The sequence below is a fragment of the Lutjanus erythropterus genome, chromosome 18, assembly GCF_056507025.1.
Source record: "Lutjanus erythropterus isolate fLutEry1 chromosome 18, fLutEry1.hap2, whole genome shotgun sequence".
Classification (NCBI taxonomy): domain Eukaryota; kingdom Metazoa; phylum Chordata; class Actinopteri; order Lutjaniformes; family Lutjanidae; genus Lutjanus; species Lutjanus erythropterus.
The window spans coordinates 23,336,223-23,362,895 of NC_139334.1; the positions used below are offsets into that span (position 1 = coordinate 23,336,223).

The window sequence follows — 26,673 nt, forward strand, 5'->3', positions numbered from 1 at the left end:
ATTTGTCTGAAACTATATTCTGTGTGTTTATGATGAGACACTGCAGTGGATAATCTACCCACCTGCACAACTTCAGTGGTGATTTCTTGCTTGCTGAACCTGTAGACGATAACGTGGGCAGACACTCCGGCCACACAGAGCATCCTGCTCTCAGGGCACCAGGACAAGGTCTGGATGGCAAACGGGTCCTCCTCTACTATATCTGTGCTTGGCTTCTCCTCCTTACCACGAGCCCTCTCAAACACCTTGGCAGTCTTCAGCTTGTACAGCACTTGAAGCATAACTTTGAGAGGAGAGACAGAAGGAGTTAAAAAGATATGGTGATATTTTACTGTCAGTTAATGTCATCATTGTTGTGGCCAGATCAGAGCAGCACGTGATGTTGTGTGTTTAAGACAATAATATACATCAGTTCCACATGGCATTGGCATTTATATTTAAGGGGAAAGAACTAGAGAAGCAGAACAATTATTCAAAAATATCATACAACTTTGTAAATTTAAGGCAAAATTGAACATCAAATTCTCCTCAAATGTTGCCAAAATATTAATTCACAACATGATTCTTCTATATAACATAAAGATAACATTTCTAGAAGTCTAGATAAAAAGCCTGATTATTATTGCTGCAATATACTCTAGAATTGTTAGGGATGGGATTAAAGAGCCGGTTCCAGTTTAGAACTGGTTCCAAATTGTATGATCTATCTGAATAGTCCTCCTCTGAGGTAATCAATTCCTCTAATTGATGATGTCATGATTTTATGACAGTTGCACACTGTAAAACGACGTCAAACCCACACTGGAAACTTGCAACAAGAAGGAGTCACAGTGGATAGCAAGAAATGGTACAAAAAAGACAACACTTCTAGATGTCTGCCTCTAAATCAATAATTTCAAGCAGGGGGAGAAACAGCTGCACTATGCTGGAACATCTTTCTACATAACATGGGCTTAAATTCCAGGAATGCCATGTATTTCATACTCAGTGCACGAATGTCACTGTGTCCCTACTGAGCAGCATGTCCGTTACCAAAGGGTAAATATCCCATGTTATAACAACATTTCAGCCGCACAGGCAGGCTTAGCAGACTTTTTCTTTGACTAAGAAAACCCAAATGAAAACAAACGCTGTACAAATATTCCAGTTCCAAATTAAACAGTGGAGCTTTTTCACACCTGACTCACATGTATGCCTTTTTCTTCTTTATTTCTACTCTGTGTTCAGACTCAGAGATAACAAAACAGTTGCACTGACAACGAAAACCTGTGTAGGCCTACTATTTTCCAAAACAGAAAACTGATCAGGAATCAATAAAAGAACTGATAAAGAATCAGACCAACAAGCAGAATCAATAATGACATTGGTATTAATAAAATCGCATCAATTCCCTCTCATTATAACTGTAACATGTATTCAAAATGTTACATAATCAAAAAATAATTTAATAATTCCCCACTGCTGGAGTTTGTCACCTTGCAGGGATAAGAAAATGAGGTCTGTCATGTTATCTTTGATGTGTGTACTATAGCTGAGCTGAGATATGTATCTGTTTAACTGCAACCTGCAAAAAATACTTCAGATGGAAATTAGCTGTGAACTAAATATGGCACAGAATCTGCAGCAAAAGGAATTATACACAGATCCCTACAAATGAATTAACTAAAACAAGTTAAACTACTCACATGCAGAAGCATCCCAAAATTTGATTGACCCATCGGCATGTCTATTATGGGGGAATAAAGAAAACAACAGAACATGAGATCATTTGTTCACTGTGACGATGTCATGTTTGTATTTGACTGAAAATCAGTGAATCGAAAAAAACAAATGGATTGATTGATTAATAATTAGTCACTAACCCAGTGATTATGATCTCTGGGTAACTCTGAGTGCCTTGGCCCCAGTTTCCTCCACTAATGGGCCATTCCTGAAAAAAAGACAAAACATTCCTACAATTCAAGAATGTATTTACATGAAATTGTCTCACCACAAACTTCTTTCAGCTGTGCTAATAGTTTAATAACATATATGTGCTGCAAAAATCCCTGTGCATTTAAAACATAGACTATACAGAGGAATCCTTTACCTTCTTGCTGTAACCTTGTCTCTTTTGCCGGCTGCCAACAGAGTAAAGTGCAGGAATAAGTTCAGCAGGGCAGTCAGCGAAGTACTCACAGCAGGTCACTGGTGACTCATGGATAGTCAGAGGATATGGATTCTCAAATATTGGGTACCTGTCAAGACAATGTGCCACAGGTTAGAAGTGAAAACTAACTACAATTTCACAGTATCTGCACCTGTTTATCAACTTGTGATGCAAATGACCACTTGCCCGCAGCAAATCAATGCTGTTGAATCATCTGACCGACCTACCAGTTTAAATGTCCCATAGTTTATTGTAATTTTTAGTGTTTTCACAAATTGAATTTAACGTTAAAACAATTTCCAATAAGGTCTCCAACCGTAACATCAAAATGAATAAACAATAGCTAACTGGACTGCAACCACTACACTCTGACGCCCAAATATAGAGCACACTTCAATCTGTGTTACTGCTGATAGCAATAGTCAGCTGATAATGAAGTTTCAGGAGGAATTTGAAGGCACGATTGGATGCTATAAAGAATCCAGGACTGCATCTTCATCAGTTATGTCGGCTGGGTTGCCCTCAATTCATCAAATTAACTGGGTGAAATTTTTACATTCATCCACCAATGCTTCACACTTTTCAAGAAAGAGAAAAGGCCAGGATTTTGTTTTTTTGTGGGACCTTTAAAGAATAGGAGTTGGTCAAAAACAGACATAAGTGGCTGTGAAAGCTCTTTTGTATCCTTTGAACTCAATATACATTATAAAGTCATTATTACAACTGCAGAGCTGCAACGTAACTTTATGTCCTTTTTCTCCTGTTCATTTATTTAAAGGGGGGCTATTGTGCTTTCCCTGATTTTATACAATGTTACAATGTCAAATGTTCATATTAAATGTGACCAAAGTTTGAAATAAGGAGATACAAAGTATCTAAATCCGTTCCCTGTGAGCAAAACACTGCAGAGAGCCAGGTTTTTCTACTTTGATGTCAGCTTGTTGCGGATTTCTTTACTGATCATCTGCTCCGGGCACAACCCGCCCAGAAAGTACAGGAAAGCAATAATCCACCTGCTCAGTCTGTCTATTTGTGCTGTGGATATTTACAGCAGCTCTGACCAGAACTCTGGTCTGGATCATATTTTATGGAGAGAATATTTTCTGTTTTCACTTTGATGTCCTCCAGTCGCTCTGCCTGAAATCTGTGATTTACTGGGTTTCCTGATGGACAGATAGCTTTACTTGTTGCAAAAACAACTGCTAAATGTTGCTGCTGTGAGCTTGTTAGCTCAGTTAGCTGTGCAGCTAGTCGGCCGATTAGCTGACTCCCCATCACCCACGCTTAAAAACATCCTCCTCCCAGCAGCCCAGAGTAGTAAACACCAACAATCCACCAGTGCTCTGGGCAGAGTCAGCTGAGAGCATCACTAGCTGCACAGCTAACTCCACTAACTAGCTAACAACAGTTATACTTGCAGCAGCAGTTAAGTCATCAGGAAACGATATAAATAACTGAGTTATTTTCTCTATATAATATGACCCAGTGTCACCAAAACCAGTGAATAAAATAATAAAGTTGTGTTTTTGTGCAGTAATCATTGAGGCCAAGCCTGTTAAGATTCAGTGCTATGCTACACTGACAAGAGGACAAGCAGTGCTCACAAGCAAGGCCCCAGGAGGAGCGCCAGACTTCGAAGCCAATTTGCCATAGTGGCCAAACTGTAAAATGACAACATCATGTGATGCTCTATTGCCCAGAGAGACTTTTCCCCCATAGACTTACATTGGCAGTGTCACTACCCCCACAAAATGGGGGATATATAAATATCAGAATTTGATTCATTTGGTCCAATAACATTTGGAAAATCTTGTAGAGCTGCACGATTAAATCATTTTATCCTATTCAAGTTAGTAGAGGCTAAATGGGAGGTTAGTAAATAAGCTTTTGAATGTACTTCAAGAGAGAGAAGCTAAAAAGTTTGTTTCAGACAGAGGATGACCTACGGGGCAAAATAAAGGGCCACAGTTCAAAAAATAAGACATTGTTTGAACTGTGAATCATGCAAAGCTAATCTTGAGTTGCAGAATAAAAATATAGATCTTGAAATAGGACCCCTTTACATTTCAAAGGCTTGAATCACAAATTTCTGCACATTTTGACTATAATCCTCAATACAGTTAAATAATTACCAGTATCTCTTGTATTGTCTATCAATATAATGCATTTGATCTACCATACGCATGATCTTTGATGCATACCAACAATTCTCTATATTTAGAAAGCAGAATAATTACCCAATCTGTCCAAGGTCTATTACAACTAAATCCTTCTCGAGGAGGACCACCACAGCATAAGGCTCCTGAAAGTCTGGCAAAAAACAAACAAACAAAAAAAAAAAAGCACAAAATTAACAAAGATATTGATGTCATCTCATGAGACAAATGGACGAAACCTGTCCAGAGTGGAGTGTCACAGCTCACCATTTGGATATGGAGTTTCACACAGCGTTAGGAAATCTACAATAGGGTAGTCCATCTCCAGGACGGCAGTGCTCTTTCCATGCATCACTGTCAGACAGGCTCTCCTCCCCACTGTGTCGTAAGACAGACCTCCAGACAGGACCATGAATGGGTCCCTGAGTGCAGGAAACACACACACACACACAAACATTTTAATTGCTTATTCAATACATTTCAGTTTGTTGTGAAAAGCTACGAGGTCCAATCAGTGGTAAATGGGTGAAGAGGGACACCAAAATTTTACTGTTGTGCTTTCTCTGGAGATTCCTTGCCCCCATTTATGGTAGGAGGAGCCTACTTTTTAATTATAATGACAACTATATTAATCCCTGTCCTCTAATACCTGAGAAAAAAAATGTAAGGGATAATTAGATCAGCTTCAGTGAAACTGTTAATTTTTTATGTCATGTTTTTATAGGAAAGTTTTGACTTTTTACTTTGTGACCTTGACGTAACAAGCTTGTTCCCCTATCGATAATGATCACTGTGTTAATAGTGATAATTACCATGTGACCTTAGTGGAACAACAAATCATTTGTCATGATCAGAAATCATTAACTAATGATGACAACAAAACAAAGCCTGTGAGAACACAGAAATAATTAAACAGCTTTCCACCTAATTTACATCAGCAGAAGGACGCGGTCAACAGGACGGGCCTGTTAGATTTGTTGTAAGCTGTTATGACAGAATAACAGGAAAGGCCACTTTCTGCACAGGACATGGACTCAAACCAGAGGCTGTTAAGACACAGGATAGGTGGGGTGGGGACCTGCTACCACCACACTTACCCAGCCCTTGTTGTTTTGTACTCCACCTTCAGGATAGGCTTGCATGGTTCTGGCTTTTTTCCATCCTTGGGCTGCTTTCCTAATGGAGGTCAAAGGGCAAAAATGCATTTTCATTTGCAGAAGTGCAGCACAAATGGTGACAAATACTCCTGTGCATGTGTGGACATGCAGCCACCATCCATCTGTTTTTTATAGAAGTCACACCTCTAAGATTGGAGAGACTTTGAGCTACAATAGGCGCTTTTAAAGACATACTTGGCTTCTATTCAATATTCCTGTGTCAGTGCGTGTGTGTATAAATAATACAACTGTGTATATACAACAGCTCTTACCATGTGGTGTGATGATCTGTGCAGGCTTGGCTGGAGCTCTTACATTCCATGTGGTCAGAGTGCCATCAGAGTGGCTGCAAACAAACTGTTTACCCTCATGGTGCCAGGCTACCGAGTGGATCGCCTGAAACACACGCAGCAGCACATCACTTAAGTGTGAAAAATAAAGTGCATGCAATTTTTACAGCTGTGCAACAATAAATAAGAAGATTTGTAGCAGCTCTGTGTGCAACCTATTCAAAAGGATCATGCTGGATTATGTTTTTCTCACTGTCAACAAATTCCACTGACAAGACCAGTGGTTCATAATGAATTGCATTTGCGTTTATAAACTACTGATAAAGAACAAAACAAACCATGGATTTAAAATGTATATGAAATTAATATATTTTAGTCATTATATATATAGTAGAGCTGCAACAATTAGATGATTAATTAATTAGTTCTCAACTCTTAAGTTAATCGCCAACTATTTTGAATATCAATCACTTGAGAAAATAAATCAAAATTCTCTGATCTCAGCTTCGCAAATGTGAATATTTCCTGGTTTCTTTAATCCTCTATGACAATAAACTGAATAATTTGGGTTGTGGAGAAAACAAGACATCTGAAGACACCTTGGGCTTTGGGAAAAACTGATAATTTTCACCATTTTGTGGCAATAATGGACCAAACAACAAATTGATTAATCAAGATAATGATTGTCAGATCAATCAACAATGAAAATAAGGGTTAGTTGCAGGCCTACATCAAGTTTATCACCACCTCATAACTTTCACCGTCATCTGAAACGCGAGAGTGCCTTCAATTTGAAACAAATACAGAAACTGCTGAGCTTGTATGAACATCAAAATGCAGTAACTTTAACAGGGCCTCACACTAAAGTATTGGAATGACTTCCCATATTTCCCATCATGCCAAGTGTGGAAATAAATAGTTTGTTAAGTTTGCTGTCATATATTCTAAGAAGCAAATGCTACTTTTTCTGGGTGTTTGTTCTTTTGGTAGCCTAAATGTCATTTTAGTGCTGTTTTTTAGTTTAACTGGTTGGTTTCATTTTTGCCATGCATTTCTCTTTTTTCTGTATCTGCACAATTATAGATCATATGTAAAAAAAAAAAAAAAGGCTCATGCATGTGGATGATTCATCACTAATTCACGTCACACTTAAAAAAAGTAAAGATAAAGATAGGCTGCTTTGATATTTGACCTATCCGTGTCGATATATAGTATACTGTGCCCTGCTTTAGTTGGCCATATTGTGTCATACTGTGATGTTCGGTCATTAACACCCCCATTAAAAAAAGGGAGCTACCCCAAAAGTCATGGTATAGTTTGCACACAGTCATTAAAGATCTGAGAGATACTTTCTGTTAATCGTTCTGTGCTACCTGTTACTATTTGAGGAAATACTGTATGCATTTTTTCTGCCAACTGACCCAATAAAAACCAGCTTGTAACCCATTTTGGGAAATGCTAGACAAGACTAAAGCCAACAGTGCATTCGTCTCTCTCTCAAAACTTTCTGATTTCCCCAGCCTGTCTGTAGCACTCAGCCTTAAGCCCATTCTTACTGAAGACAAAAATATGAAAATATGAGTACATACTTTCATCTTTAAGAAAGGGTAAATTATTCCAAAAAACAGCTGGGCAAAGTAGTTTTCAGGGGTGTAAATCACAAGTTTCGTCATGATACAACATTATATGATATCAGAAATCAGCCACAATACAATTTGACTCAATTCAATTCAGGGTCCTGCATTCAATGTTAGACGACATCATGTGGCCATTTAACATAATATGATTTGACAATGTTATTATTGAACTCTTCCAGACATTTCAGTGAGAAACGATCTATTCTTTTTCATATAAAGAAAAAAATTGAAATTTTGTTGTTCACCATAAAGTGCTTCACTACTCATGTTTAAATGCTCTTCTAGAGTTGTGGTTTAATTTTTGCAGAACAAAATTGGTTAAAGCTCTTGAGCAGCATGAGAGTAAATGCCATGTTTCTGTTTTTAAGTGCCCAGCCAGGTTTGTCATGTTTCCTGAGTCCATTAAAGGCATTGTTTTGATATGGCATGTGCTTTGCCTGGTGACCCACCTTTTGTCTGAAGTCCAAAATATTTCCACACTGCTGATTTATTCCTGAGAGGGAAGTAAATATCCTCAACATCTTGTTCTTGGCCGCTTGCCATTATCTGCTTGGCGCTACCACTGTTTGAATACTAAGGAAGGAGGTGCACTTGCAAGGAAACAGTGACAAAGACGTGCCAGGGGAATTTTACAAAAAAGGCATATCTTAAAGATAATGTTATGGATCAATGTTTTTACTTTGCAAAAATGATACTGGATTGATATATCCACCCAGATCGATACACTGTCACACCTTTAATATATATTTTTAATTTGTTGGGGACTATTTTTGGGTGCAGATTAATATACATTTGGTGGACTAGCAAGTATGGCAGTTTGGCAGCAGGATGGTGTGTGTGAGATCGGCTCAAAATCAAGTACAGTGTGTGTGTTAATCAAATAAAGGAACATGTCAGCCAGTGCAACAGATTGGCTCATTGATGTGTTTTTAATCGTTTTTTGGATAACAATGGAGCTCAATGGCACAGAGGAATAAGCTTTACAAAGGCAATGCTTGTTTGTTGGATCAGTTTTTTGTTTTGGTCTTTTCACGGGAATTGATTCATGTGATGACAATCAGAAAAATATCACCAGCCTTATCCATTCACAGTGCAAAGGTGCTATGAATTTGATGCTTTGAGAAAAGTCTTATGATCTTCTTGAAACAATAAAGGAACTCAGTCAAAGAATTTGGCCAAGTGTTGCTTTTTCTTACTTCATGTTATTACTGTAGCACAGTTGTTGACTAAATTATTTTGTTTTATTTTATTTGATCCACTGGATATCATCCTAATTCCAGTCTGTGCATGAAAAACATAGCCAAGTCACCCAATACGGAAGCTTCTGAGACAAAATCTCAAAGGGTCCCATTGAGCAGCTGTTTCAGGTTTCATGAGGAAACACTTGAGACCTGCTGTTCAGTCACACGTGACAGAAGTGACAGATTATACAAAAACCTACCAAGAACAAACAAAACTAACTCGTAACCTCACATGAACTGAGTGGAGAAGAAATAATGCCTTACCTCATCATAATTGTAGCGGTAGTCAGCTTTTTTGCACTTCAAATCCCACAACACCACTACCCCACACTCAAATCCAATCAGAAGCTGCAATAACAAGAGAAGCAAAGCACAGCTCAGCTGACTGCTGTGAAACCACATTCTGCACATATAACTCAGCCTGGAGTTAACACGACTGAATCATCATCAGTCTGTCATCTTCAAAGGGTCTTGGAACTTTATTCTACTTTATTCTACTCAGAATTATTAAAACTTTTCAGAGGACTTTTTCTTGAAAGCACTATGTAGTTTGGTACTAATTATGAAGAAAATAAGCAAATGTCTAACAAATAATAAGTAACAACTCATTAAATGATTTAGTATGTATACCAGAAGATTCTACTGTAGCTGTATAATTGTGCATAAAAGTTTACACACAGTAATTGGTTTACAGCATTTTCAGTATTCGTAAAATTGTATGCTTACCTGTGGTGTATTACTACATTTTTCCATATTATTATTTCATATAATTCATAATGTCCATCAACATTTACATTCCTTTCTAGGAGGTTATCTAAAAGCTCTCGGTTGTTGAAGAAGTATTTGAATCCTTTACTTGAATTAAAATAGCACTATAAAAATGTAATGGGATGTAATGGTATCCACTATAAAGACAATACAAGAACTAAAGCCACTCTTAAACCATTATTACTATTTTTTATAGCATTTACACTTTTGTTGGACAGTTGATAGCATAGAGGCAGTCACCAGTCTTCAACCATTAGTGATTAATTGTGATATGAATGAAGAAATTTTAAAAAATAAAGTAGAAGAAAACAAAATGTCTTTCAAAACCCTTCATGTAAGCAGCTTTAATGTGTTGCATTCAATCAAAGACTGGTGAATCTGCTAAAACAAATGTAAAATTAGCTAGTAGGACATGCATATGATCATGGCCACATTTCTTCACTTCCTCACCAGAATTCCTCACTGAAACACTTAGCAGGTGCAATGCAGTCTGGTCAATTGATGCCACTGTTGCTACAAAAAGCAATTACTATCTCCATCTCTCCTGGCATCAATTTCTGTGTAACATTGTGGAACGTTTCTGTAAACGATTAGTCCAGGAAGAAACTCTTCTCTTTGATTTTCACACCAACATCTGATGTTTACCATTGATATTTTAATCAACTGAAAATGTTCTGCTATCATTCTCCATTGTAGCCGCACAAGCTGTATTGACATTGTGCCATCTGCACTGGAGCAGTTATCCATGGAACAAAGAACAAAGTACACCACCGGATCACAAAAAATGGTACCATTTTAGCTTTTAGGGTAAAAAAATATATTTTTTGCACAGGCTGTGTAGTGGTCAACTATCAGTTACCTTTCCTTCATCCATGGGGTTATCACTGATGTGCACGACAGGCCCTGGGTGTGTCTTGGTGGATCTGTGCAAGTTTTAGGGACAGAAAAGAAATAAGAACAGAGAGAGAGAGAATGTGTAAGTGTAAATTCAAGAATATTTGCATTCTGACATTCTAAGTAAGGCAATCAGGGAAGACATCCATAAAGAAAAAAAGGAAATAAAAGCGAGAACATCTGGTTCTGCACAACGAAAAAGAGCAAGAATATAAGATGAAAATGTGCATCAGTGCACCAGAGACATGACATATGAGAGAGACAAACAGAGGGAGAGAGCAGGGTCACATGAGGGTCTATGAGAGATTATAGTGTGTGGAGACAGCATCACCGTGGCAACAGAGCAAGGGGCATGGAGGAAGTGAAGGTCTGGCCTAAAGAAAGTGTTGCTGCCTCTGAATGTGGTCTGGCTCCAGTGGCTAATGATCTCATTGCTGCTGATGAGTCGATACAGTCAGAGATGTAGCAGTGAAAAAAAGGCAGGGACGGACTGGAATATGAGGTCCAGTCAGTAATCTAATTACCATTAATACAGACAACTGTTTTTATATAGAATCATTATAATAAATGTATGCATACAGTATATTTTACAGACTTAAAAAGAGTTATTCGATTTTATTAATTAAAACTAAAAGGTTAGATAAACATTTCACTCTCCACTAAGACACTAAATCTGATCATTAAGTCCACCGGCTGTTTGTGTCCCCTGCAGGAGACCCAGAATGTGAGTTCACAAGTTTGCAGAGACAACAAACTATGAAGCCGAAAGTGTGATGAAAAGACTTCTCTAACAGAGCTCGGACAACTTCTTCTACAAAGACATGAACTGAATATTATGTTTTAAATTTCACACTACAGCCAAGAGCTCTTTTTCTTTAATCATTCTCACAGTCAGGCAGCCAAAATCATTCCCACCATCTCCACTGTCTGTTTCAGAGACATTTATCTGAGCTGATAGCATACTTTGGTGTTCTGACACTTTCAACTCCCTAGATCTAAAACAGCAATTTATCAGATTTCACCAGCAGCCTCACACATACACCTTTCTACTTTACTTCCAGTTTTAGCTGCCAGTCACTGTCTGAAATTATTATTTTTTTTAGCTCACTGGTGGCTACGCTACAAGAATTACCTAGACACAAGTGCAACTTCTGCAAGCTAAAGTGTTTCATTTTCCCTGAAAATAATTGTCACACTGTTCGTTTCTGTGATTTTTCATGCACAGAATCAGGCACTGCAATAACATTACAACCAAGACAGTTAAAGGAATTGTTCAGATTTTTTGAAGGGGGGTTGAATGAGGTACTTTTTCGTAGTTAGTGTATAGAGTGCCATAGAAATGATACTTTAAGTCCTGAAATGAAAATGAAAATGCTGAAGTTATGCAATCGTGATGTAGTTCGTTTCGGCCAGTGGATCTCCATCCTTTGATAGGGAAAGCAAGTTGAATTTTAGTGAAGTAAAGGTCAGTTTGCATCAGCAGACTAGTATTCGTTTATCTTCCCAACATAAATAATATTCATTCAACTTTGTTTCACTTTCCCCTGGTCATCTATGCCCCACCTGCAGTGGTTCTACACAGTTTAAGAATCACTGGTTTAGCTAATGTTAGCCTTTTACTTTACTAGTGATTGCAATCACACTTCAGAAACCATAAAGGTGGTGTTACTTTGCTGAACAAGATGTGTAAGTATCATAAACTTGTGTTTGCCACAGTATGTTTTCTGCTGTAATCCAAAATGAACACTTGGCCGCCACAAGCCAGTTATCCCTGTGGTAACTTTTCTGACACCTCCTGCTTAAAACCCAAAAAGTCAGAAGGACATTTGCTCTATTAACTACTGTAGATGGTGGTCAGCACAGCCCCAGTATGGAGAGGAAGCAGGAGTGCCAGTGTAGGAAGCTAAACAATGTACTGCTGTGAACAGGGTCAGCGGCAAAATGGATTTTATCCATCTAAAAAAAGGTCAAGCTAAAAAGAAAATCAATATTAGTTTAAGTGTACGATATAATTAGAATATTTTCACAACTTAACCTTGCTGTCCGCCATCGTGTGCGCAAAATATCATTAACTGCAAAGCAACCAGACTCCATTCTGAGCTAATCCTTTAAAACACTGAAGTCATACAAAACACTCACAAACTGACTGAGGCAGCATTACACCAGCAACTCCCATGTTCTGGTAGATACATTTTTTGCCAAAGGAGCCTTGAGACTTTGGAGAAAGCAGTATTTTTTAGGGATGCACCGATCAACCGGCCAGAGACCGGAAATGGCCAGTTTTCAGCGTGACTGGCCCTGCTCAATGACACATATGCAATTCTGTGCCAGTCAAATTCGCACACATGCTCTGCACAATTTGTCATGTCACGCATGCAGCAGACACACTGACCAAAACATCACACCCACAACAGCTCTGATCACAGCCACACACACTCAGACACATGCTTGCATATAGTCGGCGTTAGCGAAAGATTCCAAGAACAGAAAAAAGAGAAGAAAGACCATCCGATAAGGAGACGGAGCAGCTGAGCAGCTGACACAGTCGAAAACTTTCTAGCTCTTCAGACCAACGTTAGCCAGCAGCAGACTAATGTTCACAGACTGACAGTTAAAATATCACTTCTTGTTCTGGCTGAAGAATAAACAACCTGTGTTGATGTGTCTCCTCAAACATTTTCTCGTCCAGACTCATTTAACTTTTCTTGCTGTTCTCACTGCAAAGGTTTACTACGGCAAACTGTTGCACAGCACCAGTCTCTGCTTTGTTTACATCTGCTTCCTCATGAGATCACATGAAATCATGATCAAAACAGGAATCAGCAAGTCAAAGCCTTAAATAAGAATAGAAATCGGCCAAGTAAATTGAAATCGGTGCATCTCTTATATTTTTTGGCATCTATACCAGCAGTTTCCTGTCTGAAATGGCTGTCTGACAAAGTAAAACAGTGAAAACAGTCTATATATAAGCAGAAACTTAGACTGATATTATTTTTTTAAATGGCTAAAGTACATGCTGCTGCAGACCCTGTCCACAGCAGCACATTTCTTAGCTTCCTACACCAGCATTCCTGCTCCAAAATGGGGCTGTACTGACCACCATCTATTGTAGGTAATATACTGACTGGATAAGTGCCTCATACACCCCTACTTCAAAAAATCCAAACTATCCCTTTAAAACGTACTAGTCAGTGTGCTGGGTGACAGTGAGTGTATCCTGTGGAGTCTAATTTTACCTGCATGTGACGCCTGCCAAGTTCTATCTGCACCATGCAGGAGATGCGGCACATCATTCACCTATGCACAGGATGTAATGTAAAATTCCTTGTGATCCTCACAGTGGGTGTTTACACGGGGGAGTGGGTGACACAGGATAAGGCACCAGGGTTATCAAGTGGGCACTTCCTATCACAGATGTTCCGTTAAATCAGGCAGCAAACACCTCCAGAAGTCTCAACAGCAAGTTCTGGCATGGCACAATCACCACCTCCATTCCGCCCTCACACTGATCAGAGCTACAGTATTCGCAGCGCACAGGACACACTGTATCTGCTAACACATTCCTTTGCATTTCCGAGTTTCCTGGTTGAGCGTCAACTCACACAAGTGCACAAGGAAGATATGCAAATAGCCAGTAAGTGAAGGAGAAGAAAACACAAGACAGTTGTGAAATCCAGACTCACAGTTCGATGGCTTTGTTCCACATGATGACGTAGCCTGAGAGAGTGAAGGACTCCACGTTGACAATGTGGATGTTTCCTCTTTCTGTGCCGATGTAAAGCCATTTGCTCTGGAAGGGCAGGTGGCAGTATGTGATTCTGCAAAAGAAGATCAGGAGGATCCATCACAACCAGGCTTTTCATTATCTCATGACTCAATCCCATCAAAGAGTCACCCTTGTCCTTAATCAGGCTGCTCCAACTGGAAGGAGTAGTGAGTGACTAAGATTTAATTACAAAGGCCTTGCTCTGTGTCACACTAATGAAGCCAGACTATATATAGATCAGTGAGGAGGAATAGCGGCGTAAACACTGCTGTCTTTTCTCAACTGGCGGTCATACACCCCATTTACAATGTCTAATGGACAGGGCTGAGGTTAACTGTTTGACTGTTTATCTGTCCACACAACATGTGTGATGTCTCAGGTGATGAATGTAGATATTATGACTAAACTTGGATGACAAATTCATTCTTGCCCTGCTTTTCTATATTACAAATAAAACCGATTAACCAATTAAAGCTGCATTAATTAATTTTACTGGGCACATGGGGTCAGAGAAACAAGCTAGAACACAACATGTCACATATTACCATCCTACAAAGTTAGGTTGAATGACTAGAACAATGTAAGGATATATTTGAAGTCATATTTCCAGCCACCTGATGAATGCAAGTTCAATATTCACTGTCCTTTTAGCTGTTTTGGCCAGTTGCTAACTTTGTGTGCCATTTGATTCTGAACAGGTTTATACTGATATTTTCTGTTTCTACATTAACACTATATTTACCCTTTGCTGCTTATTTATTTTTTTTCGCTTAAAATTTAAAGGTACAGTATGTAATTTCTACTGCTAGGGGTCGCTGTTGCATCAGAATAATAACAAAAGATGCTGTGTAATGTTGCTACAAAGCAATCATGGGAGTTGCTGTCTTCATTGCTGACCAACAACCATTGCTGATGAAAATCTATCTGACATGACTCAGGCAGAAATCATGTTTACAGAAGAGGCAATGTACTTACGTTTTACTCCTGTCACTTCAAGCCACGTTCACCAACTTAATTCCTCATTATATTATGATGACAATATTGTTGGCAACATTTGGGATGATGCAAGTACACAACTCAACAAAATATGTAACATAGGTCTAGTCATTTTTAAACATTTTAATGCAGAAATATTGCATATTATACCTTTAAAAACATATTGCTTTTATTTTATACGGTACTCATTGTCACTGTTGATAAGTGTGGCATGAATCAACTTTATTATTATAATATTAATGCTGCCTGGTGTTCCTGAACACAAAGTTGATGAAAGCAGAATTTTGGGCTTCAAAACAAAAACAATGGGCTAAAAATGGATAAAAAGCGGGAAGAGGGAAACTGTAGAGTTGTTGTCAGTGATGATATAAAAAATATCCATTAGTGCAAATTTAAGTCTGGAAACTCAAACTTTGAAAAATCACGAGTACTTAAAGGGAAAATTCTGCACTCTTTGTGTGGATGTCCGGCCACTTTTGATGGCAAATGTCATCAGTTGCCAGGTCAATAAATTCCTCAGTGCTGTTATAATGACCAAAAAAAGCTGAGTTCTCCTGCTGCAAAAATCTTCTTCTTCTTCCTGGATCCACTGATGTCACAGTGATGTAGTTGGTGTCGAGGAAACTACATGCTATTTCAGCTTAGATTTCTAGTCCCCAACACTGGGCAGTCGGGCGGCATGCTAGATGAGTATTTAAGACACCTAACACTATGTTTTAGTAAACAAAGTAATAGCTGTAAGATGATGCAAAATGGGTGTCAGAAGCTTGTGTGCAATGCATCCTGGTACATGTAGATGCTGCTGGCATGGCTCCATGAGCAGCTTTCTTGGTCAAAATGGTGCACACTAAGGAATTTATTGCTTCAACTGACTACATTTACCATCAAATCTGGCAGGACATCCACATGAAAAATTCATTGTGTTTACATCTTATATTTTTGAAATGAAAATGGCTGATGGTTGGTGGATAGATGGCCAGAAAACTAACATCACAAGCCAGAAGGCACTGGTATTTAATCTTGACTTTATTAATTCACTTCGCCCCTTTAGTTACAGAGGAAACTCCAGAACCACAAGAGAACACCAATGCACTACTTTTCAAGACCTGATGTCAACAACACCGCTAATTATACACAGAGATGCATGTGGCCAGCTGTGTGAACTGTTTCCATATTTGTTTCACACTTCACAGAGTGACAGTTGCAGCATCACTGCAAATGGAGACGTAAACAGGAAAACAGGTTACTGTACCTCTCCCTGTTGAATTTGAGAGAATGCAGGATAGCAGGGATTTTTTGCCTCAGGTTCCACAGGTGGATGCTGTCATCAGCTAAGGCACTCACCAGCGCCCCCTGTGGGCAGGGCCAGAAACAGGGAAGGTTAAGAGAAGGCGCAAAACAGCTTGTGGTGTGGTAAAAGCTGTGTTATATGGTTGTATCATGAGCACACAACTATGAGGGAATTATAGAGGCATGTGGGTCAGAAAACATGCATTACTGTTTAATCAATTAATCAATAGAAGTGATTCATTGCCTACAAGCATTGAATAAGCACTAGTGTCTATTGTGTCTGCTAGTAAGAACATGGATAGACAGATGCAGAAGACAGTGGACAGACTTGGAGTGAAGGGGTGAGGAGAGGGAGGAGGAGAGGAAACCAAACAAGGAAACAAGGAACAGGTAATGACAACAAACCTCGTTGATCAGGAACTGGAGCTGGATGACAGCAGCACCGCTCTCATGCTGACAGTAGCACTCCACACCCGCACGGCCAAAGCTAAAAGTCAGCTCAGTCAAAGAAAATTGGACAGTTGCCAATGACGTTTATGCAGAAATGTGGCGGAAAAACCCAAACATAATCTAGATTATCTGATACAGCAATGCTGAACCATGTGTGTCTGAATGCGTTCTGATCACCTTCTAAAATTATTTCCAGCCAACTGTAGGTGTTTTTCATATCATAATTAAACAAAAAGTGTCCCACGTGCTTCGTTTTTATAAATGTAAGTTGGCATTTTCAGTTTGCATTCCTAAATAGGCACTGGCAATAACATGAAGCAAATCAAGCTAGTGAGTTATAAATAAAATCAGTGGGCCTGTCTGCCTTATTTATTCTCATGCGTCAGCCAGTATGACGGCACCATGATAAACTTAAAGGGATAGTTTGGATTGTCTGAAGTGGGCGTATATGAGGTACTCATCTATAGTCAGTGTATTTACCTACAGTGGATGGCAGTCTACATGCTCTCAGTTTGGAGAAGCGGAGAGGAGTAACTGTATGGAAGCTAAGCAACGTACCGCTGTCAGCAGGGTCAGCAGCAAAGCCACCATTATATTAAATGGATGGAGCTCCCAGGCTGGAAAAGGGAAACCAGTGCAGAAGTGCCTTAAACCTGCATTTTTTTCCTAATGGCCAGTAGGGAGCAAGTCCACTGGCTACAAAAAAGAGGTCCAGCTGTATGTAAGCTTATGAAATAAATGCTCCTACTTCTCACTTGATTTACAACCTCAATAAACATCACTGATAGGACATTCTCAGTGAGTGCATCCAGAGTAACATGAATGCATAGTCAAAAGTAAGTATATTTCCAGCCTAAGGGATAACATCACACTTGTTTGCTACCTAGAACCCCCCCCCCCAAAAAAAAAAAAAAAAAAAAATCAATCAATCAATCAATATCAGTTTAAGTGTACGGTATGTTAAGAATATTTTCACCTTGCTGTGTACACTTAAACCGATACTGATTTTAAGTGGGTCTTTTTTTAAGTGGGTAAAATATGTTTTGCGTCTGACCTTGTCCACAGCAGTACAGTTCTTAGCTTCAGTGATTCTACAAACTGGGGGCGTGCCAGCTGCCATCTAATGTGGGCAAAACTCATTTAACCACCAACCAAATGGCTAATGAATGTTCAAATTTTACCAGCCAATCAATGGATTACCATTGTTTTGTTTTTTGCATATTTAACCAGAATTTGACTAGTGCTAATTTTCATCCGTGACTTTAGTTATTACACTGACTATCACCAAGTACCTCATCTATCCCCACTCCAAACAATCCAAACTATCCGTCTAACTCTCCTCTTTCTCTATCTGACTGTTTAGTTCAGGTCAGAGAATCCCTGCCTGCTACAACTGTCCATTCAAAGACAGCCGGGCCAATCATTCAGCCAACTGTAGATGTCGAGCTTCTGTGTGCGAACTAAAAGAAGAGCCAAAATGACTGCATGTATGGCAGGGAGACTGTTGCCACGGTGGAGCACTGCCACGTAGACACCACGACTGTAATGTGTATCCTCAAAAAACCTCTAAATACTTTCACAGACAGCACAGAAATGAGGAGCAGGAGGAGGAAAAGCCTGTCTACTTTGAGCAGCCTTTAATCACTTTTACTGACAGATAGTATGTGCTACCAAACATGAACACACGCCCGCACAAAAAGAAGGAAGCAGCAGCATGAGATCTAATCATAGAGAGAATCTCCAGGCAGACAAAAAGGTGCACTGCTTCTCATGCTCTTAAAGCTCCACAGACAGACAGTTGTGTTCACTATCCACAGAGTCCACTCTGAGCTGACACAGCACAATGTCTGAACAGGATTAACCAAGCTGTGATCAAACAATCCCTCAGTGCCTTAAACAAACTAAGGTGGGGTTGCAGGAGACTGTTGCAGGACAGGCTCACCAGTGGGCATCGCTTCTGTAGGAGGATGGAGGCAAACACAGACTTTGAGACTTTAAGCCGGCGCCAGTGGAAGGCTGTTGGCAACTGAACTCACATTCACCTGTGACCTTTCTGTCCAGTTTTAGCTCCTGGCCCCGCAAGTTCTCTACAACATTTGTCAGAAATATTAATGGATATCATGTCTCCACAGGTCCACAATGGAGAAGGAAGAGTCATTAAGTCTGTTTCATGGCCTCTGGTCTTGCATAAATGAGAAGAGAGCAGTAGTCTAAAGAGCAAAAATATTAATATGCAGCACTGTTGTATATTCATATTGCCAACATCAAATAGGCTCACTTCACAAGCCTTATAACTGTTAGCACAAGGTCCTGTTACTGCCTGTGTGTGTTCGCTCATCAGTGTACGTAAATGCACAGGTGTCTGGAGTTTGAACTGATTCTGGTGCAAAGTAGGTTAATGGTGCTGCTGAGCCAAGCCACTTTCAAGGCGAGCAGGAAATTGATGAAAAAATTAACCTCAAAACAAGATTTTAATCACTGGCCTGTGCAAGCACAGCATTCTTTTGATGCTTCCTTCCACGCATCATGATCAAAACCATTACTATGATCATATAGGCCACAGGTACAAACTGTATAGTCTGTCAACTGACTACAGACTACAATGCATGTTTCCCTTCATGACTTTATCTCATTAGCAGAACATTTAGGATTGTGTCACCACAGGAAGCTGAGTCACACTATGACTTTGCACGTAACAACATTTCTTGCTGTGAGGGAAACAAAAAGTTTAAACTATAATTCAGTCAAACCCTACATCATTCACTGGGTAGTCTCGCATAGCAAGGCCCATCTCCACAATGCTGGAGAAGTATATGGCTCCTCATATTATCATTGTGCTACTGAAGGAAAAAAATGCTCTAGCTTGTTTGTATTTCTTTAAACCAATCGCAATTGTCTCAGGTGGTGCTAAACACTGGATGCAGCGATGGCATCCCTGCAAAATGTTGCTGGGAGGGGAGGGGCAAATGTTTTGGTGGAACATTTGCATGTGGGGAGGGGAGCCCTGGCATTAAAATAGCTAAATCCCGGCAACAGAAAACATAAGAGCTGATAGCTTGTTTACATTTGTACTGTTAGCATCAAAGTTGCATGAGGACAGCTTGCCATTTTCAGTGTGTAGGTTGCTAGCTCAGAGGTTTTTATTGTTCCCTGTAGCAATAGGGACTTTAAATATGGTACCACACAAATAGTGACAGGGTAAGAGAACGCTGACTGAAATAGGCGGCTAATGGCGGGCTTACACCCACAGTCTGCATCTGGTGAGTCAAACTACTGACTAGGTCCACGCACCTGTAGAGTAACCCATATACAGGGTGACTCATTATGCATGCTCCATTTTGCACGAAGCAAAGTCACACGGACTAAAATGTTTAGACTTTTGCAGTCACATTTTTTTCATTGTCTGTACAGCCTTGTGATATATGAAACGGAAATATTTACAACCCAGACAAATCACTTGTTGTTAAAGTTAAAGAGGAAACAGACAACTTTTCAGTCCCCTAGTGTTACCAAGTGGTATTACTCTTGTGCTGCTGTAGCTAAGACAACAGGTGTTGTGTCAGCATCTGTATCCTTGTCAATATGCGTTCCCTAATACCTTACTCTGCAATGCCTAACCATAACCTACCCCTCAACTGCAGAGGGAACCGCTACCAGAGCCACTGTCTGAAGGGGGAACACACTAATACACAATCGGAACGATTTCCGTTTCCTCAGAGCGCGGCTCCGTGAAGAAATAATCAACATCAAATTGGAAATAAGACAGAGGAAAGACGAATCGTTGAAATTGAAATTTTATATCGCATTTAGAAACAGTAAAAAAAAAGTAATGATATGCATTACAAAGTAGTAACATAGTTTGAGTAACATTACTGCTTGGCACAAATGAATAGTACGGCAGGGGCTGCCATCAGGAGTAACATTAGAAGAAAGCATTAAAAGAAAAAGCTTGAATTTGTTCATTAATTTAGTCAATGGTGAAGACCCCTTTTTTCTGGGTGGGAAAAATTGGTGACAGATTTTTCATAGTGAAAGCAAGGCTTAAAGGGAACCAGTGTAAACGTGGATAATATTATTTTATAGCTATTACTCTGTGCAAAGTTAAAGTTAAAAGACTAATCTAATTCCATTTTAATCACAAATGAGATTATCTGTTAGTTGCAGCCTTAAGTATAATGTGTCAGATGCAATATTTATTATCCAGATATATTGTAGATTAGTGTTTACTGAGAAGTGAGGTCGTCATAAACAGATATTGAACATGTTCTCTGAACCTTTACGAGGATCTCCACTTTGTTCATGAGAGTTTAAGACATCAACACACACTAAAGTCACTCTCCTCGAACATCAACACTTCCCCATTTGGTAAACCAATGTGGTTCACCACAGCATTTCAACATCAGCCGGTTTTCTTGAGTAGTCAACTGATAACCATCATGACAGGAAATTATCATGCTAACTGACAAATGAAAAAGAAAACAGTTTTTGCAGCGTTTCTTAAGGTCCGAGGTCAAGCATTGTGAACGCCTAAAGAAGAGGAAACTACAGGCTAGTGGCCTGATCATTTTAACAGTATTAGTGCAGCAGAGGCTCAACAAGACTGACTTCTGACTTTCAGTATGACCAGTCAGCTGCAAGAGTATACTGAACTCGAATGCAATCCTTTGCACAAACTTGAACTTGCTTTTTTCTTTTTAAAAGTTCAAAACATTTTCTGCCTCAGCTGGCCTCCACTCCTGTGTGGGTCTCAGTATTAGAAAGAGCAGGGGGACAGTCTACAGTAACACACTGATTAAAACACTGTAGTAGAGACAGATCTTGTAAAAGCAGACATTTATTGCTTGTAGACACCTCATTGAGCTTATGTCTACTGAGCTGTGGCAGCGTTTCCAAACTCCGGGGGCAATGAGGTGGATCGATACAGCCTGTCTTTTGATAAATGGACCTATTGCCTGAATGACAGTAATCCCATCGGCTCCACCTCGCACATTAGGACAACATGGAAGCAGTGTGTGTTCTCCGGGAGTCGCCCTGTAAACACAACACTCTCTTAATCTGGAGAGTGGATAAAGACGAGGATGGAGCCACTTCTAATGAAAATCTAAATAAAGCAGATGGGCCTCCCATGCAGGATATCAGCACAGAGGGAAACCCTGTGTTTACACACTAATAGGCCAACCCTGAAGACATGTTGTAAACAGCGTAACATTGATATGACCACACTATCACATGCAGTGTTTAACAGCCTGGAATCCAGGCAGTGACTCATGAAAGTTGCTGCAAAAACTAATTTTTACCCTTGAATACAAACAAATACAAAACTGACTCCCCAGCTGCCCAAGGGGCCACACGGCACTGTGGCAGCTTGATTGTGTGTGTGTTGTGTAAGTCCAGAGATGTTTACAGCACATATGAAGTGGCATGCTGGCACAGGCTGGGCAGCACAGTTGATGAGGTTGGCTCCTCGGCATATGGCAGAGGAGCTGTTCATGCTACTGCAGAGATACCACTAATGAGCCTGGTGCTCCAGGAGAAGGAGGCTGCTGGCTGCACAGAAACACATCCGAGCTAGTGTCTACAGCCCCTTTCACACTGGACAAAACACCCACCAACACCAACAACCATCTGGCTTTTGTCTTCAATGGGAAAGGGTACAATCGGCATTCACTCCCACTGACACCCCGGCGGACATGATAATTTCCGCCCCTGTTCGGCGGAGGCAATGAAGGCTTGTCGCCTCTGTCAGTAAACTCTGCAACTCTATTGCTCCTTTTTCGTACACATGCTGCTTGGCTTAACTCAGTTTGACTTGGTTTATCAGCACAGCAGAGCAGAGTTTGCACCTGCTTGAAGGTGTATATTTAACTGATGACCATGTTTAAGCAGCTAAACAGTGGATAAACCTATTTCCTATAATTCTTAACAATAAATGTATCATGTATCATGATAGTGTTGAACTGGGAGTAAAGCATGTCGCTCCTGCCCTAGTTTCTAATCAGCAGTAACTTAATACGACTCCTATCAGCTAAAAGCAAACATGAAACAGCAAAATAAATCAGACACCTGAAAGTACAAACAGCAATGCAGGAGAAAAACTAAAATTTAAAACACAGAGATTCATTGGGAGCTGAACACACAGACACTTTTAAAAATGTCTTTCTCTCTGCTGTCCAGCACACACACACGACTTGAGTCTCAACTCAAACGACAAAAAAACAGAAAAGCAAACGGGTCCACTGGCAATGGGACAAGGGTCAATCACCTAATTCTAGCAGGTTTAGCCGCGTTACAAAAATGCTTATGCACGCTAGTTTTGGTGTAAAAGCAGTATACGTCTGGGTCATGCACTTCCCCGCTGTATGATCTGGATTTTTATTTTGTTGTGTTGGATGACAGGAGATAAAGTTGGGTCACTCGCTGTTTGAATTCCTCAGAGTTTGTGGAATGCTGAAGGGTGACTAGAACATTATGACATTTGCGGAAAGGATGTCAGGAAGTTGGACATGAGTTTGATGAGTGTTATGTCTATGTCTGTGTATGTGTCTGTGTGTGTGTGTAGAACGGAATCATCCAAGCTTTACTTTCCTTGTGTGGCTCTTCATTTTCATCTTCCCGTGGAAAAAAAAAAGAAAAAAGAAAGGATACAGCCTCAAAGCTCCAGTCTGAGTCCCGACGGCCAAGATTTTCTGCACAGGGTCAAAAGCCATTGAGGATGGTTGATATGGGAAGCCATGACGCACAGTCTGCAGGAAAGAGCAGAATTTATATTAGACCTCCAGTCAGCTAATCAATCATCTGCTCCAGTCAAGCTGGCATGACTGGAGAAAAAAACATTATCATAATCTCCCAGAGACGTAATCCATCAATGTGGAAAATTAGTCTTATTATCAAAATAAATTAGATAAAGCATAAACATTAGTGCAAATGGGGACTGGAATATTTTTCTGATATCCGCCTGACATGTGTGCAGGCTCAATCCTGTAAAACATCAGTAATAAATTCATTTGATCCATCCTGAGGCTCACATTTTCAGCCTCAGAGTGCACTTCATTGCCAGGATCTTGCAGCCCCCCCTTCAAGCCACCAAAATGTTATCATCATCAGGCATCTATAACTCAATTGTTTCGAGTTGGAAACCTTGCCCAGTCATCCATGTGCTCGGTGCAGCTTACAGCAGCATTATGTAACAGGTAATGCCATGGCCCTGTAACCTGGGGACCTGACCTGTTCTGCTCCCCGGCTGGAGCAGAAGCTGGTGGGCTGGCTCTCCGAGATGTTCAACACATTTAAAATCTCTCCAGTCAGACCAAACAGCCACGATAATTAAATCGTGCATGACTAAAAACCAGTTTGGGGAAATCATTTTGTGGATTAACCGAGGCTGGGATTTAACAGATATGTTGTTTTTTTTTCCAAGTCTGTTTTAAGACAATGTTTGCGTTTGTATTCATCATTTTAATCATTCCTCCTGTCTGTACTAAAGCTGCCTATGATTACTCAATCAACTGAAAGAAGGTTTTAGTTCCTTAAATGTGAGGATCTCTTGCAACAATTTGAAGATGTCACTTTGGGCTCTGGGAAATTGTGATGAGCATTTCACAGTTTTTCTGACATTTAATAATAGTGAAAATAATTATCAGATTAATCGATAATGAAAAATATCTTTGGTTGCAACCCTAGTTTATACTGGCCATGAAGAGATGCAATTTTACCTGTAACTAATTGGGGACAAATTCAGCCCTGTTCAGTGTAAAAATGTATGCAATGCTTTGAGGCTTCAGTAGTCTGAGTTGGACTAAGCAAGTAGGCATCTACCAGGGTGGGAAATAAACTTTTTAAAATGTTAACATCTACCAGCCACTTACACACTGATGAATTCAAATTCTGCACCCACTCAGTAGTAAATCATTATTTTGCATCTGAAATCTACCAACCACTTTAATTTTTTAACAGGATTTGGCTGGTAGCTGGAGCCAGTTTTCCAGCCTGCATCTACCAAAGTTACAGACTTTTAAGTACCAAATTTTCTCAGCAAAGAATCACTGTCTGAGAAAACACAAAGTGAATTGTATACTACTAAAACTGTGGCACTGAAATATATCCACTTGATATGTCAAACTGTGACTGGACTCATATCAACTTGTGCTGAACTAAATGCATTTCTACACAGAAGGAGGACTGTGAACTCTGTTCTCCATCTCAAAATCATTTTAGGAAGTGGTGTCTTTCACGGCCAGTAGGAACAGGAGGGGCTGACACTAGCCCTCAAGAGATGCCATTTTCATGCAACAGTCAGGGGACAAATACAGTCGTGTTCAGTCTAAAAATGTATGCAAAGGCAACTCTGCATACAACTCAAGTATGTATCTAACAAAGTTAGTCTTTTAAGCATCAAATTCTCTCAGCAATAAAATACCAAAAAAGAACAAACCTATACTAAAGACACACTAGCACTGAAATATATTCACTCAGACTGGACTGGGCTTAATGAATTTTTATACAGGAGGAGGACTGTGGACTTTGTCCTCAATCTCTGAATCATTTCAGGAAAGTATGTCTTCACAGCCAGAAGGGAAAGGAGGGGTAAATACAGCAGCCAAAAAACACTTCCAGTGCACATAAGGGCATGTGAGTGCTGTACTGAGATAGACTTATTATACAATTATTATAATTTCAATCAATCAAAACAGCCAACACTATTTCTTCTCTCGTTGTTCCAACTTCCATAAAAATGTGATACAAATATTCTGTTCATCCTTTTGCTAGGGACCCACTCAAGGACCCCTGTTGGTTCCCAGACCCCAGTTTGAAAACCACTGTGATAAGTGACAAATCCAGCCTTGTTCAGTGTAAAACTCCATGCAAAGTTTTATCTGAAATAACATGATGCTTCAGCAGTCAGAGAGACCAAATAGTTACCTACTTTGGCTGCACAATTAATCAAAATAAAGGACAAATGTGGACAAAAAAGCATTATAGTGAAGTACTGCAGAGCTGCAGGGACGTTCTGGCCTACAGATCTTGCTCTCCAGATGGTACAGACCACAACAAATGTCACATCATCATCATTGTAATAGTTTCTTTTCAGTGAAAATGAAAATTGAAGCAAACATGATTGTGCCCGCTAATCATGAATCACATCGCGATTGCAGTATCTGTCATAATAATCACAATATTATCTTATTATCATATTGTGAAGCCCTACCAAAGTTACAGCCTTTTTAGTACCAATTTCTCCCACAAAAGAACCATTGTCTGAGAAAACACAAAAAGGGAATTGTTGTCAAACTCTGACTGGACTCATATCAGCATGAGCTGAACTAAATGCATTTTTCACACAGGAGGAGGACTGTGGATTTTTTGTCCTCCATCTCTAAATCATTTTAGGAGGGGGTGTCTTCACAGCCAGAAGGGACAGGGGGAGATATTACAGCAGCTAAAAACGCCTTCAATGTACACCAGGGCATGGGAGTGCTGTATTAAGATAGACTTGACAAAATGTGACCCTAAACTTTAACTCAAAATGGTCTTCCTGAGGGAGCTGATCAGGTCAGCCAGCTAACTTACAGTAGAGGAGAAAAACAGTGACTTGAGGCGACAATTCAGTGCAATGCAAACAGCCATGGTGTTATAAGGATACAACCACGGGACACAGCCAAGCAGTCAATAATTAAAATTATCCCCTGTTAATGTCTCCACAGTTATAACTTGTACTTATAATATCTGGACTACATTTTTCTGGTTTGTTCTCAGTGATAATTTGCGTATATCCATTTAATTTCCATGCCAATGAGCATTGCTGATACATGAAAACAACAGCAGTGTTTGGTCACGCCGCTGTCATCTGACTGTCAGTCCGTTAATGTTAGCTGCTATTAA

General features: G+C 39.8%; 1 protein-coding gene across 6 annotated transcripts in view; it reads right to left on the minus strand.

Moving 5' to 3' along the window:
• stxbp5b (syntaxin binding protein 5b (tomosyn)) overlaps positions 1-26,673 on the minus strand; it is a 44,395-nt gene that overhangs the window by 17,228 nt on the left and 494 nt on the right. For all 6 annotated transcript variants that reach the window (XM_084741884.1, XM_084741885.1, XM_084741883.1 and 3 more), the window contains exons 2-15: positions 23,440-23,537; positions 16,750-16,831; positions 16,307-16,407; positions 13,976-14,110; positions 10,258-10,321; positions 8,895-8,978; positions 5,735-5,858; positions 5,403-5,481; positions 4,573-4,727; positions 4,387-4,459; positions 2,090-2,237; positions 1,863-1,930; positions 1,686-1,726; positions 63-283 (exon numbers count right to left, since the gene is read on the minus strand). In XM_084741884.1, the coding sequence (XP_084598010.1) occupies positions 63-283; positions 1,686-1,726; positions 1,863-1,930; positions 2,090-2,237; positions 4,387-4,459; positions 4,573-4,727; positions 5,403-5,481; positions 5,735-5,858; positions 8,895-8,978; positions 10,258-10,321; positions 13,976-14,110; positions 16,307-16,407; positions 16,750-16,831; positions 23,440-23,537 (1,473 nt within the window). The remainder of the gene's footprint in view (positions 1-62; positions 284-1,685; positions 1,727-1,862; positions 1,931-2,089; positions 2,238-4,386; positions 4,460-4,572; positions 4,728-5,402; positions 5,482-5,734; positions 5,859-8,894; positions 8,979-10,257; positions 10,322-13,975; positions 14,111-16,306; positions 16,408-16,749; positions 16,832-23,439; positions 23,538-26,673) is intronic.